Source organism: Sarcophilus harrisii, chromosome 2 (genome assembly GCF_902635505.1).
Source record: "Sarcophilus harrisii chromosome 2, mSarHar1.11, whole genome shotgun sequence".
NCBI classification, from domain to species: Eukaryota; Metazoa; Chordata; class Mammalia; order Dasyuromorphia; family Dasyuridae; genus Sarcophilus; species Sarcophilus harrisii.
Window position 1 is genome coordinate 447,511,191 of NC_045427.1, and position 17,373 is coordinate 447,528,563.

Genomic DNA, 17,373 nt, shown 5'->3' on the forward strand with positions numbered 1-17,373 from the left:
AATCACATCATCAATAATCATACAAAGTTAGAAATCTGTTGGAAATCCAAAAAGCACAAAATAACCATAAGTTCTAATATGTGTAATTTAATAGTTTAATCCTTAAAACTCATATTAGTCTGTTTCATGTTATCCTTAACCACTAAGGTGTCTTTTCAAACCAAACATTCTATGTTTTAGCATCTTATATTCTTAGGCATCTTCTAGCTATAACATTCCACCTTACAGCAATCCAGGACCTAAGGTCTTTCCAAACTCTAAATATTCTGTATTTTAGTATGTCTTTCAGCTCTAAGAGACAATCTTCTAAAGTTCTAACAGTTTATGTAAAGTCTAACAGCTTACATTAGCCTAAAGTCTAACAATTTATAATAAATATCTCTTAAAGCTCTCATATTCCATTCAATTCAACAAATATTATCAAATACCAAGTATATTATATGCAGAGTACCATGCCAGACAATGGGGATTCAAAAAATGAATTTGTCTTCAAGAGGCTTACATTCTACTATTCTATGATCTAAGATTCTATACTAAAGTCTTTCCAAACCTAACATTCTGTGCCCTTTGCAAAGAGGGAAAAAGCATGAAATCTTCATATGTTCTGTGGATAAGGATTTCAATAACAAGAGAAAAGGCACTGACCTCAGAGTCAGGAAACATGAATTTTAATTTCAGTTTCCAATATTTTTTTGTTGCATAAGCTGCATGCAATTGACTTCACCTAAGTCGGTTTCCTCACCTGTTAAATAAAGAAAATAATACTTGCCACTACCTATCTCCCAGAATTATGATGAGGAAAGTATTTTATACTTCGGAAAAAACTATGTAAGTAATCCCATGTTCTAAGGTTCCTATAAACTATTATTTGATCAAATTTCATAGGGATGGACTTTATGTTTTGGAAAGTGTCTTTTGCCAATTAGGATTCTATCTTTATCATTTTGTTTTTTAAACCAATTATGTCGTAAACAAAAACAGAGGTAAGCTCTGAAAAGGCTTCAGTTTTACTATAAAACACATGAACACAAAATAAATAAGGTCTGTGTATCATTAAAAAATTACGGAAGCTCTAAAACCAATCCCAAAGATGGGAGATTTCTGAGATTCCATATGAAATACTGAGTTACAATGACTTAATGATTTTAAAGCATAGATGTCAGTGTGGTCTGAGTGTGTCAAAGACAACTTATGGGGGGGCGGGGAGGAGGCAGCAATTGTAGAGGGGAATCTAGACACTAAGAATTTACTCTGTCAGTAATTATAATCAAGATTTCTAAAATGTGGCTTCAGCTCCTCATTACTTCCTCACTATCAAGACCCTTATTTACATTTCAGATTACATTTTTTATGAAACAGGAAGATCTATCATAGCTGAGAAGGATGAAATAATGAGGGAGAAATATTTTAATAAAATGTGTTGGGTCTGCATTACTTCCATATCAGAAAGAAAGGTTTCTTCTATATTGATAGATCATTTTTATTCTTCCTCTAAACGAAAGACACAAAGATGAAACTGATGAACTTTTCCCACTCGTTTTGTCTTTAACAGACAATTAAGACAGAGAAGATCAAAATGGATTATCATACCACGCAGACAACTGGTCCAACAGTAATACATCTCCAGGACCACAGATTTGTAACTCTCTTTTATCCCTCCTCTTTCTTCTTGCCTCTTTTCCCACTCTAAAGGCAATGCTAGCTTTGCGGCTCAAGGGGAGCCAAAAGGCTGGTCATCATTATTCAGTCACAGATGTCAATCTAACCTCCTTTTTTCTTGGTTTCTAAAGCAGTAGGCCACAATAATTTGTGACAGATTCTTTTACTGTAAGGTACAAAGAACACACGGAATAAAACATCTAGCAGCAGCAAGCGTCTCTGATCAGATGTGCTGGTACATGGGAAATATACTGTATGTAAAAACAAGCCCTGAGAGTTTAGACGAATGAAGGGGAAACAGGAGGGGATTTTTTTTTTTTTTTTTTGTAGCAATAAGTGCTTTACTTTGTGTTGATTTAACTCAACTATTCCTTATGGATTTGATCATAAATGTTTGAATACAAAAAACACTGTATGTTGAGAATGTGAGCACCATATGTAAATAGAAATATATCTTAGAATTATGTTATTATAATATTTAACAAAGGATTGGTAAGATTTGTCTCTGAAGCATCTATTAATAAAGAGAAAAAAATTAAATTTACTTGGTCAGGGAATCATTGACTAGTTCCATGGTGCAGTGAATAAATTAATAGACAGAAAATCTTGACTTTATTCCAGGCTTTCCCACTTTACATGATATGATAGACAAGTCCTTTCCTTTCTCTGAGCCTCAATTTCTTCATGTGTAAAATCAGACAGTTGGACTAGATGATATTTTAAAGTTTCTTCCAACGCTAGCATTCTACATCCAAACAGCAATTCCTAGTCTAAAATTCTACATTCTAAAATCATTTTCTGTATTCTAAAGATACCTTTTAGCATTAACAGATTATGCCTTAAAGATTATTCTACTTCTGGATTTCTATAGCTCCTAGAATCAAATAAAAATAGGCCTCTAAGAAATACAAATTTCATATTAAATTTCAGTATCTATTTACTCATTTGCCAGTAGGCAATACTTATCCCACAAAAGAAAAGAGAAAGAGGAAGGCAAGGAGAGAGGAAGGGAAGAGAAGGAGAATAGGGAGAAGGGAGGGAGGAAGGAAATCTGGAAACTCAGAAGCTTTATTTCTATAATCAAGTTTTCTTTAATGGATTCATAAGTTACATATCCCTGCATTTATGGAAAAGGTATGCTCCGTAAGTCATTTTCTAAATTCTAATCTAGTAATCATTAGGTTAATGGTTGTTAAGAAAAAATCAAAAAGAAAATCTTTAAAATACTTCAAGCGTATATTCCCCAACAGGTATTCCCTATAATATTTCCAATTATATTCAAGACTTAAGTTTATAACTATAAGAATAAGCTAGATCCCAACAAACTTATGCTATTGAGAGCAAGTGTAGTGTGATGGAAAAGGCACTGAACTGGGAATCAGAAGATCTGGATTATAAATGTGAGTAAAAATATTATGGGATATCTTGGGTAAATCATTCTTTTAATCTTCAAATTCTTCCTAAGAGGGATATTATATTATCATATTAGATATTATAATATATCTAATATAATTATATTAGATATATTATAATTAGATGTATATTAGATATATATATAAAATTATATATTAGATATGTAATTAGATATATTATGCAATTACATAATTCAAAGCACTATATAAATGATGTCTATTCTGAGTATTAGCATCTAAGGTAAAAAAGGCTAGACTTATTGAGGTACCACTATATACCTCTCAAACTAGCTAAGAAGACAGGAAAAGATAATGATAAATGTTGGAGGAGATGTGAAAAAACTGGGATACTAATACATAGTTGGTGGAATTGTGAACAGCTCTAACCACTCTGCAGAGCAATTTGAAACTGCCCAAAGAGCTATTAAAATGTACAAACCTTTTGATCCAGCAATAGTGTCAGGGGAAAGGACCCATAAGTGCAAAAATATTTGTAGTGGCTCTTTTTGTAATGACAAGGAACTGGAAACTGAGTGGATGCCCATCAGGTGGGGAATGATTGAATAAGTTATGGTATATGAATGTAATGCAATATTATTGTTCTATAAAAAATGATCAGCAAGATGATTTCAGAGAGGCTTGAATAGACTTATAGGAACCTGATGCTAAGTGAAGTAAGTAGAACCAAGAGAACATTGTACATAACAACAAGAAAATGTGATGATCAACTGTGATGGACTTGGCTCTTTTCAACAATGAGGTGATGATTCAAGCCAATTCCAATAGACTTGTGAGAGAATGAGCCATCTGCATCTGGGGAGAGGATTTTATTTTTAATGTGAATCACAATTTAGTAATTTCACCTTTTTGGTTATTGTTTGCTTGCTTTTGTTTTTCTCATTTTTTTCCTTTTTGATATGTTTTCTGGTGTAGCATGATAAATGTGGAAATATGTTCAGAAGAACTGCACATGTTTAACCTATACTGAAGGACTTGCTGTCTGGGGTGGAGGGGAAGGAGAGAGAGATATATGGAATAAAAGGTTTTAATGAATATTGAAAACTATCTTTGCATTATTTTGAAAAATAAAAACTTACTATAAAAAAACTTGGGAAAAAAAGGAAGGGGGGACTAGTTATCTTAGATAATTCAAAGGACAAGGAACAGTTGTGTTATATTCAATATCCATAGCAAGATTTGTATAGGGGATGTTATAATGCTGTTGAAATATAAATCACATATTGTTGTTTTTTATAGTTCTTTAAAGCAAAAATGTTATAATCTGATGGGATAGAAAGTTAAAAAAAAAAATCCCAAGTTCCAATTCAAAGTTTTCTCCCTACCACATTTTTCTTCATTGATCAAAGTGCTGGATCACAGAAAGTTTCACAGAAAGGCAAATCACTTAATCTCCCTGAGTCTTAGTTTTCTTATCTGTAAAATGATGCTTGTAGTACTTGCATTCCTTTTCTCCTAGAGATGTAACAGTCCTTAGGTACACACGCGCACACACACACACCACTTTCATAATTAAAGGTTCACATTCAACTCTTAAAATTATTTTAAAATTTTTTTATATTATTCTGATAGTGCTTAAAGAAAATAATTATTTCATTGACATAATGTCATAAAAATCAAAAAAGTTCTTAAGGCTTAGAGGGAGCTTAAAATTTTTCTCTCTCCTCCCTCTCCCTCTTCCTTTCTCTGTGTGTATACACATATATATGTGTATGGGTGCACATCTAACAGCTGTTGCAGTACTGCAAGTACATCTCTAAAAGAAAAGGGCTGCAAGTACTACAAGCATCATTTTACAGATAAGTAAGACTGAGACCCAGTGGGGTTAAATGATTTATCAAACATCATACATCTACTAAGTAGCAGATCAAGGACTCGAATTCAGGTCTTCTTAAATTAAATGCACTTTCAATAACACAGTGCTCTATCTCCAAACTACAGTAAAAAAAGATCTGGTTTGGGAGTATTTGAGACACATTGGAGGTGGTAAGGAGGATTGGGAAGACAAATGTTTTAATTTTGTTGAATCATAGACAAAATAGACTGAAAATTGTTTGTCTTTCCTCCAAGAATCTTTTATTTTACACACACACACACACACACACACACACACACACACACACACTCCACCAAATGTTATTAATTAGTTCTTTTATAAAAAAAAAAAAAAAGGACTGTTAATTTCAAAAGGATAATGTTTTTTATTTATTAATAGTACAGATGGATGTCCAGTAGATAATTTTGTAGTGAGATCTCAGGTGGATATAACAGGGTCGATCTTATAACAAAACAATGTCAATCACAGTTAAAGTTATACCAGTATTATAAAATCCCAGTTTACAGAATTACCTAATATCAATGATTTAGCTATAATATTGGTCAAATTATGCTGTGTGTGTATATGTATGGATGTACACACATACACACATATACATATACACATATATATTTAACACATATTTGTGAATATATGTATATCATATCTTGTTCAAAAAAAAAATTCTCTATCGTATGTGCTAGTTTTATCCCCCAACAGTAATGTGCAACTATATTTAAGGTTTAGCTATCTTTGCTATTGTTTTACCAATATTAATTTCCCAAGACTTTCTCCATTTGTTATAAACTTTAATTAAACTTTTTCATTTCTGTATCTCCAATTCCAACTAATGACTTACAGTTCACAGAGCTTTAACAATATTTAGTGAATTCAATAGAAATAACTTGGCATTGAATCATATTTAGTAGTGAACCACACTAGTAGAATCAGTACTAATATTAGTACTAGGAGGGACCTAAGAACAAATTATTATTAGTTCATAATATAACTACAAAAGGTCATTAGAACACAGAATGTTAGAACATAAAGGAGAAGAACTAAAAAGTCTAATGAGATGTATCAAATATATGGTCCACAACACTTCCAATTACAGCCTAAATCTGATTAAAATATAATTGGGAAATATTTAACAACATAAATATAGAAAAATGAAAATAATATTACATTTAAAACCAAGTCCACAGGGATCCTAATATACAATTTAGTGATACCAGTTTCTACTAGAGGCCAACACCACTGGTCTATATCACCTTTTCTAATTTCTTCTTTTTAAAAATGAGGAAATAAATCTTAGAAAAATTATTTGCCCAAAGACACAAAACAAATTAGAGGCAGAGCTAAAACAAGACATGCATAAGGCCTCTTAGGACAACAGGGAAAGAGAAAAGCTTTATGAGGTTGTTTGATTAATGAAATTAAAGATACTTTTCTTAACATATTCAGGCAATGATATAATAAAATTCAAATTAAAAGGACAAATGGGAAAAAAAAAACTCTCCCTCTCCCTTGCTCCTCTTAACATCAATGTATTAAAAAAAAAAGTTATAACTGTGTCCACAAATTGATAGCCAACTCAAATTTTAAAACATCAAAGATTTTTTAATTTTTTTACTTTAGAATTTTATTTTTCCTTCAGTTACATGTAAAATAATTTTTAAAATTAGTTTTTAAAACTTTGAGTTCCAGATTATTTCCCTTTTTCCTTCCCCATCTCCCTCATTGATTACAAGCAACTGAATATAGGTTATATAATATATATGTATATAATATAATGCAAAACATTTCCATAATAATCATCATGGATGTATTTAAAGGAAACAATGAAAATTCATCAGTGACTGGGGCTATCTCATAGGTGAAAATTACTTTTCTGATTCTACTAAAAGAACGAATCTGACAACTTTAGATTTCATCAACACCTCAACAAAAACTCTCTTCCATATAAAACCTCCTAAAAAAAAAAAACAAAAAAAAAAACTTTTTCTTCTGTGAGGAGAATCAAAAGAATATTTTACATAGTAATAACAAAATTATCAATAACAATTAGTAATAACAAGATGATGAACTGTGATAGACTTGGCTCTTCTCAACAACTCAATGTTTCAAGGAAATTTCAATAGAATTGGGATGGAAAATGCCATCCACATTCAGAGAGAACATTCATGACTGAATACGTATCAAAGCATAGTATTTACATACACTCCTTTTTTTGTTTTGTTCTGTTTTTTTCCTCCTGATTTTTTACCTTTTGGTCTGATTTTTTCTTACACAACAAGACAAATATGAAAACATGTTTAACCTGTATATATTTAACCTATATCAGACTGTTTGCTATCTTGGGGAGAGAGGAGGTAAGGTGGGGAGAGAAAAAAATCTGGAACACAAAGACTTGCAAAAATGAATGTTGAAAATTATCATTACATATATTTGAAAAATAAAATACTATTAAAACATTTTAGAAGGAATGATTTTTTAAAAAATCTTTTCCTTCACATATCAGTATTCCCAATTCAATTCTACTACTGCTTAGTAGGTTTTTATAACCCACTTCAAATTTTTGGAAATCTTACAAGGCAATTTTTAAGATGTCCACAGAGTTAAAAATTTTACCAAAACAACTCAAAGAGAATTTCATAATAAGTAGCAAAGCATAGCATACTTCAAATTAGAATGTCCTTAGAAATGCTCTACCTTTCTCTATGCCTAATATTAATAGTAATAACTTTCTACATTTCTATAAGACTTCAAAGTTTGAAAAAATTATTTTCTTCATAATTATATTATAAATTAAAGACTGTATCCTATTTTAATGAGATAATATTTGCAAAGCATTTAACATAGTACTTACTATAAGTAAGCCCTATGTAAAAGAGTATTCCCTTGCTTTCTCTTTGCCCTTCTGCAGATGAAAAAGCTATGACAAGGTAAACTGACCTGACAAGAGTTACACAGCTAATATGTACTGGAAAGTATATACAAAATTGGATCCCTTAAACTTTATATCTAGTGTCCTATCCACTATACTACTGATAAATCATTCAGCCTCCAAACCTAGTATCAACATTTTCTGGTACTAGTTCATTTTTCGTTTCTTCTTTGTTAGTTCCTAATCACTGCCTCCCTTCCCTTCTAGAAATCCACTTACCACTTTTGGTTTTTTAAAAATGGTAATAATGTGTTGAACAACTCTGAAATAAATTTTGTCATGTAAAAAAATTAATTACGCATTCCAAACCTGGTCACTGTAGTCCTCTGGGAATTGCCTCTGCACCTCAGGACCTGTAAATAATTGACAGATAATATTAATTGGCTTTGGATTAGTGAGCAGGCAGAGAATCACACATTAATATTTGATCAGAAGATGATAGCAACCCTGGCAGGGGATCCAAGGAGGGCAGATGAGGCTGCTATGTTGATAAGCACAAGGAAGAGCTCTTCAAGGAACTCCCTTTAACCTCCTCCAGAAATTTAAAAAAAAAAAGCCTGACATTACTGTTAACTTTGGGCTTTTACCTAATGTAAAAATTTCACTATCTAGAAAGGGGTGTGTGTGTGTGTGTGTGTGTGTGAGAGAGACAGAGAATAAATTAGAATCACACACACACACACACACACACACACGTTTCCAAACCTGCTTCGACTTTTCAACTTGAATCAGAAGCCTCCTTTACACAATTACAGCTGTGTGCTAGAAAAACAACCTTTCACACCACTGGGTTGGGAGAGGGGATGAGAAAATTGGGGCTGGGAGGTAGGGGTAAGAACAGAAAGGCCTGAACCCTTTCAAGGTTAATTCAAAGGGGATAACGCTCATGCTATTATTATAAAAACTTTCCTAAATATTTAGAAAACAATTCTGCAGATACCAGAAGATAGAGACTTAAGTTTTCTCTTACAGTTATCAAATGTCTTAGAATAGATGAGAAAAAGCCCTACTACCGGTTACATTTTTCGATATAAATAGTACGGTTGTAAAATATAAGAAGAAATTATGTTTTGTCTGATACAGTTGGCTTTACTCAAACGCCTACAGGAAAATAGTATCTATTTTTAAAAAATGATAAAAGTTCATTTGTTTTATAAAATTATATTTCTAAAGTCAACCAATTCCCAGTCAATAAAGTCAACAGATAAATGAACTACAAACAATAAGTATACAGGTTTGTGAAATACTTTCCATACAACAGCCCAATAACATAGCTAAGTTGCAGAGTGGAGTGTAATGCTGGACTAGGAATTAGAATCTCTAGATATCAGTCAGATTCAGACACCTCAGCAGCTAGGTAATGTTGGGCAAATCCCTTAACCTCTGCTTGCCTCAGTTTCTTCAAGTATAAATGGTCATAAAGAGCACCCACTACCCAGGATTGTTATAAGAGATAATATTTTTTAAATACTTAGAATACAGTAACTGTAATGCAGAAGGCGCTTAATAAACACTTATTACTTTTTCCTGAATAGATAAATGATCAAAGGATATAAATAGGCAGTTTTCAGAGAAAGAAATACAAGCTATCAATCGCAATATAAAAAATGTTTTAATTCACTAATAATTAGAAAAGTGCAAATTAAAACAACTCTTGAAGTACCAGCTCATACACCTCAGATTAAAGAAAATGACAAATATTAGAGGTGCTTGATTTGCCCCAGGGTCATACAACTAGAAGTTACAGCTGATAAACAAATGCGGATTTTCCGACTAAATCCAATTCTCTTTCTATTATACCACTGCTTTATAATTAGAAGCTATTAGGATACCATTTGCTATTGATTAGTAAAAGAGCCAACTTTTCAAAATTAAGGATATAGTTTATTTCCAGAAGGACATTAAGATCATTAGTATAGTTTGTTTTTTACAAAATATACATGAGGGATCAGGTAAATTTGAACTATTTATTCTTTTTATTGATGTTTGCTTTGTTGAATACATTTTTACCAGATGCAAGTCTCCCTCCAAATCATATTTACTCAAATTCTGATCTTTTTTTTAAGGTTTGTTTAAAAAAAATTCTTTATTTCAGATTTCATCATTATGACTGCTCAAGCCACTAAGAGAAGAATGGCAATTCCTCCACACCTTTAGCAGGCACTTAGCATGATTTGCTCTGACCAAAAGAATTCATCAGTTTTTCAATGATGAATCTCCTCCAATTTAGTTAGGTTAGTCTTCACAAGTCAGACACAAAATTCATCACCAGAATTTTTACTGAAAGACTTTAGAGTTTGCTGTGATCAATATAGAGTTTATGTACCTCTGGCACATAAGTAACCACCACATTATTGTATGGCATGGGAAACACATTAATGAAAGGAAGAATTTTTGCTCTTCAATGAATAGATTGCATTAGGACCAAGGTTTGTGGGAAAAGTGCAGAACTCAGGACACAACTCTCTTCAAAATTGATTGTAGTATCACTGCCAATGCAGAACAACCTTTAGCAATTCAGGAGTAGCATCTTCCAGGACTAAAACCAGTTTACTTCATCTGAGCTTTATAGACAGCAGCCTACAGGGCAATAAAAATGGTCTATTGAATGGAAAGACCCATACAAGCTGGGATTAGCAGATAAAGGAGTTACCTTGTCATCTATTAAAGCTCTTCTAGTGTGTGCTATGTATTGACACACAATATAGTACAGTGAAAGGAGCACCAGGCTTGAAATCAAAAAGTATGGTTCCAGAGCTCACTCTGTGCAGTGACCACAGGCAAGTCTTTTCCCTTCATTAGGGATGTTTTTGCATCAATTAATGGGAGTGAAGCACAGTACTTGCTCCCTACTATATAAATTTTAAAGCATAATGTAAATATAAACTTGAATTACTGCTGCTATGAGAAGGAATAAAAATAAATGCTAATTGCTATAATTTCTAAAACATATATGACAGACAACTTGAATTCATCATAAACTGATGCCCCAAAAGAAAAATTTCTTCACAGGAGTTCTTAACTTCATGTCTGTGAATTTCTTTAAAAAATATATTTCAATGTTTTCTTTGTGATCCCACATGTTTTTAGGATTCTAAAAAGATTAATCTGAGAAAAGGTCCATAGATTTCAGTAGACTGCCAAAGGAATTCCTAACACACACAAAATAATTAGGAAACCTTAAAATAGTCTAGCATAATATCTAACTCCTAGTTTTCTTCTTTTTCTCCAAATCACTTGCTCAGTTTCTACAAAATTTTGTCTCTTATTAGTTCTTTGATAACAAATATCAGTAGGCCCTTTCCGTTCAAATATATAACATGCATTTAAAAAAAAAAAATACTTAGATTCTTGTGGATCGTGTAAAGTCAGCTAAACATATAATTTGCAATCATGGTTTTAGCCAACCAGAACACTAAAGAATTAGCAATTTTTAAAGTACTAAGTAAATATTATAGAAGTCTGGTCTAATATTGTCTATTCTAGATCCTACCATCTCTTTCAGTTCTAACGTTTTTTGCTCTACCTTCTAATATTCCTATTCCACAAACATTTATTAAGTGCCCACTAAATATAAGTTATGTGCAGGATGTCACAAAAATAAAGATAAACAAAAGCAGTCCCTGCCTTCATGAAGCTTAGATTCTAATGGGGGTATAGCTGGAGAAAAGGGGGTTGGAGGGAGACTGATAGATAAATAAACATGATTTCTTTCAGCTCTAATCTTCCATTGTTCAAGATTTGTTCATAAAACAGAAAATACTACAATTCTAAAAAATTAAATGCTAAATGAGCAGAGGGCAGCTAGATGGTACAATGGATAATGCTCAGGGGCTGGAATCAAGAAGATTCATCTTCCTGATTTCAAATCTGGCCTCAGATACTTAGTAGCTGTATGATCCTGGGCAAGGTACTTAATAATATTTGCCTCAGTTTCTTGGAGAAGGAAATGGCAAACCACCCTAAAATCTTTGCCAAGAAAATCCCAAATAGAGTCATGAAGAGTCAGATACCACTGAAATGACTGGACAACAAAATAAGCAGGAAAAAAGTGATTATCTTGATGAAAGTATCAAATACTTTAAAATGCTAAAAGTAAAAAGAGACTTCTGAATTCCCAAAAGTATACATTGATAGAATTAATACAATCTACTAAATCAGTGTATACTTACTTTCCTGAGGCTATCCTTCTAGAGATTCTGGATTTCTTAAGAGTCAAAAGTGTCCAAGTAATAAATAATTTATCACAGGCTACAATCACTCTATAAGCTTTTTCAGTTCTGATTTTCCTAGTCTCTTAATACATATTATTTATGATGAAAAGAAATGTCCATACAACTTACAATTCATTTTTTTAAGTCCACCTAATATTGCTTTGCACATATTAGATTAGGGCAATTCAATCTACAAAGATTTTTCCTGTTAATCACAAATATCCAGTATTGCAATCAATCAGTATTTCACAGTTAAAATTTAAGGATTCTAGAATCTAAAAAATCTAGAAAATATAATATACCTTTACCAATGCAGATTGCATTCCACTATGCTATTGTAAATTATCTTTATAAAAGTCACTATGGCCAAAAAAATTCAACAGGTCTTGATGAGCATTATAGTAATAAGTGTCTATGTACTTAGCTTCCCTGATTCTTTGACAACAGACCCACAACCTATGAATTAAGCGTCCAACCTTGTGGACCTGGAAGAACATCTAAAAGTTTTACTCAATTAACAGGCTTTGAGAACCTATGGGCCCCTTGACTCCACAAGAAGGCAATGGAAGAAAACTTAGTGGCAGTTGGCAATCCAGAATATTATGCAAGAGTTTTTTTGTTTTTTTAAAAAAAACAAAATTAACACCAAAAAGAAAAACAAGTTACATTGATGTTTTCATAAAATGCCTATTTTGCATGGCTTCTTCACTTTCTGCTAATCCATAATTTTCACCTTAAGATCTACATAAGACTCTTTAAGCTAAAAAGGTCCAAATACAATCTGCTTTTCCCCAAGCAACACAACATACTCTGTACTAACAGCACCGGCATGGCACATGTACAAAACGCGGCACCCTGCAGTTAGGCAAACCGCCTTTATATTTTCTTTCTGGCAGCAATCCACTTGCGTGTCTGTATGTTTTTACAAGTACTCTATGTATTTCATTGCGTCAGCTGCATTTCTTTGAGTTTTAAATGGTCTGGGACCATTTTATGAAATGTTCTATATCTTTATGTGGAAAATAACATACACTGGAAAACTGTTCATCAGTCTAATATTTATATCTCTGTTCTTAAACCATCATCCACTATTACAATTGCTAATTTTCAAAATGCCACTTCATATTTGCATTTCATCAAAAAGTGCATGGATTTTGAGCCATGAACTTTCATTGTAAAGATCTTCTAGCAGAAAAGCATGGCAAGGAAAAGTTAATCCTTAATGATAAAAAAAAATTACCATCAATAAATGCATGACAAATTTGCATGTCTTAGATTTTCTAGGATGGTTCTGATTTGTAGAAAAGAGAATATATTTTTAACAAAGCTTTGCAAATGTAACATCTTTTGTCAGAACACATGTCCTGGTTTCTGATTTGGAAAATAAATTAAACCACATATATACAGAAATCCTTTCTCACTAGAAGAGATGAAGTCTAGAACAAAATGCCAGCATTAGGCATGACTAAGAGAATTAGAAAATTAAAATTACTATTGAAACTATATTCATCACATGCTCTGGCTGGAAAAATGTGGTTACCATCTGTATTAATGGAATGCATAATCGTATCAATGAAAGCACTGATTCTTTAAATATTAACACGATAAAATTTGTATTAGACATGGTATGATTATATTTCCCTACCTTATTTTCCCCTCAGACTTGTTACTATCTGCAACTTATTTCTTATTTAAATGATAAATACTTGCAGACTTGAAAATCAATACCAGGATTTCTCAAGAAAATACTTTTCAACTGAAAGTTTGATAGTTGCAACTACTTACCAAGTAGGCCCAGAGCATCTATAAACCTCTTAACCTTTAGTAGGCCTAGATTCCGGAATTAGCAGTCTTCTTCCCTCATAGATTAAATATAATACCTCCAATGTAACAGTCACCCAAAGAAAAGACAACTCCTCTCCCCAAGCACTTTAAAAGTACAAAGAATAATGGGTTTTTACAAATTTAATGTGGGCATTTTCACAAGACATGATTGGATAACTCAACTTAACCTAAAGGGGTGTGTGTGTGTGTGTGTGTGTGTGTGTATACATATATATATATAACTGTACTTTAAAAGATTAGATGTTCTAGAGTCCAAAAATTGAGGAAGAATCTAGAACATTTTTGGATAAGGGCAAGTTTTTCTATTTTCATGTTATTCCAAATTTGCCTTTCTTCTAACATGTACTTTTAGAGCTTTAAGATATACTAGAATTTGCCAGAGGATGTTTAATTAGTAGAATAAGAATTTGAGCCAGAAATACTGGGGTAGGTGCTATAAATTATTTTACACAAACTCCAAAAACCCCAAGTTTTGCCTTAGGCTTAAAGTTCCTGGAAAACATGGCAGACACTATTCTCTTACACCAGAAATGCTACGTATAGATACTTATGAAATCTAGTTTATAACTCAGGAGCTACATTATCTATACATCACATCAAGTTTTTGCTCAGGACTTAGACATTTAAGCACATTTAAGAGAAGTTTATTTTAAATAAGAAGAAATGCAAAGATTCCAAATTATGTTTTCTTCAATGGGTACCATATAATGATAAGACTTAATTTCATCTCTGTATCATTCATCTATTTCATTTTGTATATACACTGTAAGAACTGAACTTTAATTCTGGCTAAAGTAACAGACTACAGGGCCTCTGAGTTCTCTTACAACTTGAAAAATCCTACAATTCTGAAAGCACAGCAAATCATATCTACAGTAACTTTAAAATTAAAACACTAAAAATGTGACTAATTAAGAAGCTTACCTTGGACTAAAAATATCCAAGTATCAGTGATCTTCATATTTACCACTATCTTTGGGTAACCAAAACAATATCTCAGCTGTTAAGAAAGAATTGGATATGTTTTAAGACTGTGTATTAAAACCTAGCCTAACCACCACCTATCGAAAGGGAACACAAAAAAGAGTTTTAGAATTAGTTGCAAATTATAATCTCGTTTTTCTAATTTCATAGGATTTAAGATACTATTTTTCCTTCCCCACAACCTAAATACTAATCCACACTGTAGCCTGATTTAATTTTCCAGATGAGAGGATGAGAACATACTGCAAAAACGTTCTAAGTCTGCTATGTTACTTTTTAAATAATCTTAGTAATATATGATTTTATAAATAAAAACATAATACACATAAAGTGCTCAACTACAGAAATTGTCTATTTCAGAGGCAAATTAAAGTCTTATATGTAAAACTAAACTTTTAAAAATTTATTTAAAAGGAAAAAACAAAAGCTAATTTTTGATAGGACAAAAAAGGTTTTTGATAGCAAGACAGAAAATGGTAACAAACTGTAATTATACTAATAAAAATCTTCAAAGAAACTGTTTCAGCTACAAAAATACAGCTTTGTTTACTCTAAATTGTAAACAGCCTCAATAATTGGTTCAGTCTTCCTAAACGATCACAATTCTTTTAGAGATGGATCCTTTTTATAACTTGAAGTTTGCAAGTTCAGGGTTAAAACATTTCTTGAAGAGGCATATTTGTATTACTTTAAAAGCCAAAAAAAAAAAAAAAAAAAAAATCAAAAGACCCAATCAGTATTTCTTTCTGTTGCCTTCAATAACTAAGCTATCCAAATAACTAGTAAAATTCAGGCACAGGTTTCCTTTTTACACTGATACTGCATACCTGAGAGGCTTAGCATGACAAAATCCAAAATGCTACGTATTTCAATAGGAGCTATTAGTATCATTATTATTATTCTAAACAATTATTCTAGCTTCTAAATATAGATTCTCCCCTTCTCTAACTTCCCTCCACAAAACAAGCAAATAAACAAAATCCACCTCCTTAATATGTCCACTTAAAATAAGTAAACATTTTAAAAGACTATTTTTGGGAAGTCAAAGTGCCACATAAATGGCATAATAAACAATTATTCCCAATTTAAAACTCAGAATCTTAATATGCTACCTAAGACAGAATAAATCATAAGGGATTTAAATATATGTTCAATAGCTACATTTTTAAACATATATCCTCAAGCTCCCCTCACCCCAAAAATAATTCTAGGCCTTTAAAAACACAAATAATACAGCAGATAAAAAATATCTGGGTTATTACCAATCTGAAAAATCATGTTTTTCCATAGAGCTCTTCTTTTTAACATTTCCTCCAATACTGGCATTTCAGAGCTAACCTAATATCTTGAGCATAGTTTACAAACTTCCCAGATTGTAAGCATACAGACAATTATTGAATACAGGAACACATAAAACCCACCTCAGCATGGTATAAGCAATAGCCCCATTCATGTAACAGATTACTCTTCAAAATAACATATTCTGTCTTTCAGACATATTCTGCCTCTATGTGACTATTTATGCATAAACAGCAGACACTGACCTATTGTTTTCCATAGTTGGAGTTGTTATGAATGTAGTACAGTTACCAATTAAGTGAATCAACAAGTACTAAATACATCAGCTGTTGTACAAATAATGAGCCCGTTGACGTTAGGCAATAAAATTCGGGGGCAGTGGGGAGGGGACGTGGGAGGTTTATCTTTGTTTCTTGGGCATGTTGATGGATTTTTGACCTGTGTATGCCAAAAAAGATTACTGATAATTTGAAATATTTTCCATAACCCCTTTAGTATCAAAATAGAATGGGTACCTAATAATTCTCAAAACTTTATGCTGCAGAAGCCCCTACTAGTTATACTGAAAATAGAATGAGGAAGAAGTTGAGAGAAGAATTACAAAAAACATAAAAAGAGTGAAGAGAGGAGATAAATAACCAAACAAAAACAAAAATTGAACAGGTAATATGCTTATGTAGATGTTTTTAATACTGAAGAAGTTTTAGTAAAAAGCTTAAGATTTGATATCTATTCTTAGTGGTTACATATTTAGAAGGGGTGTGTTTCCTTAAAAACTAATATAAATCTTGATATTGATTCCCAGATTTTATCCCATTTTCATATAAATGCATATGTATTTTCTTATAAGTACATAAATTTGAAGGAGAGGTAGAAATTTGTTACAATGTGTTCTGAACCTTAAATTTCAATTCACTTTCTAGATGGGCTCTCTTTTTCCCACTCACTTAATGCCAACAATAATAATGTCACACCATTACACCAACCTGTAGCACTATAAAACATAATATCTATGGAAAAGAAGATCTTGAATTATAGAATACCCAAATATGGAATATCAAAAGAGGACAGGACCCTTGAGATCTATTTCATTCTAACCCATTCATTTTATAATTACAATAGATAAGATTAAACTCAATTGAGAGATGTGACCTCTTGAACATAAAATCACTGTATATG

General features: G+C 32.0%; 1 protein-coding gene across 1 annotated transcript in view; it reads right to left on the minus strand.

Moving 5' to 3' along the window:
* DENND1A (DENN domain containing 1A) overlaps window positions 1–17,373 on the minus strand; it is a 645,990-nt gene that overhangs the window by 498,017 nt on the left and 130,600 nt on the right. The window contains 1 exon segment of the mRNA XM_031954278.1: window positions 8,162–8,205. Within this exon segment, the coding sequence (XP_031810138.1) occupies window positions 8,162–8,205 (44 nt within the window).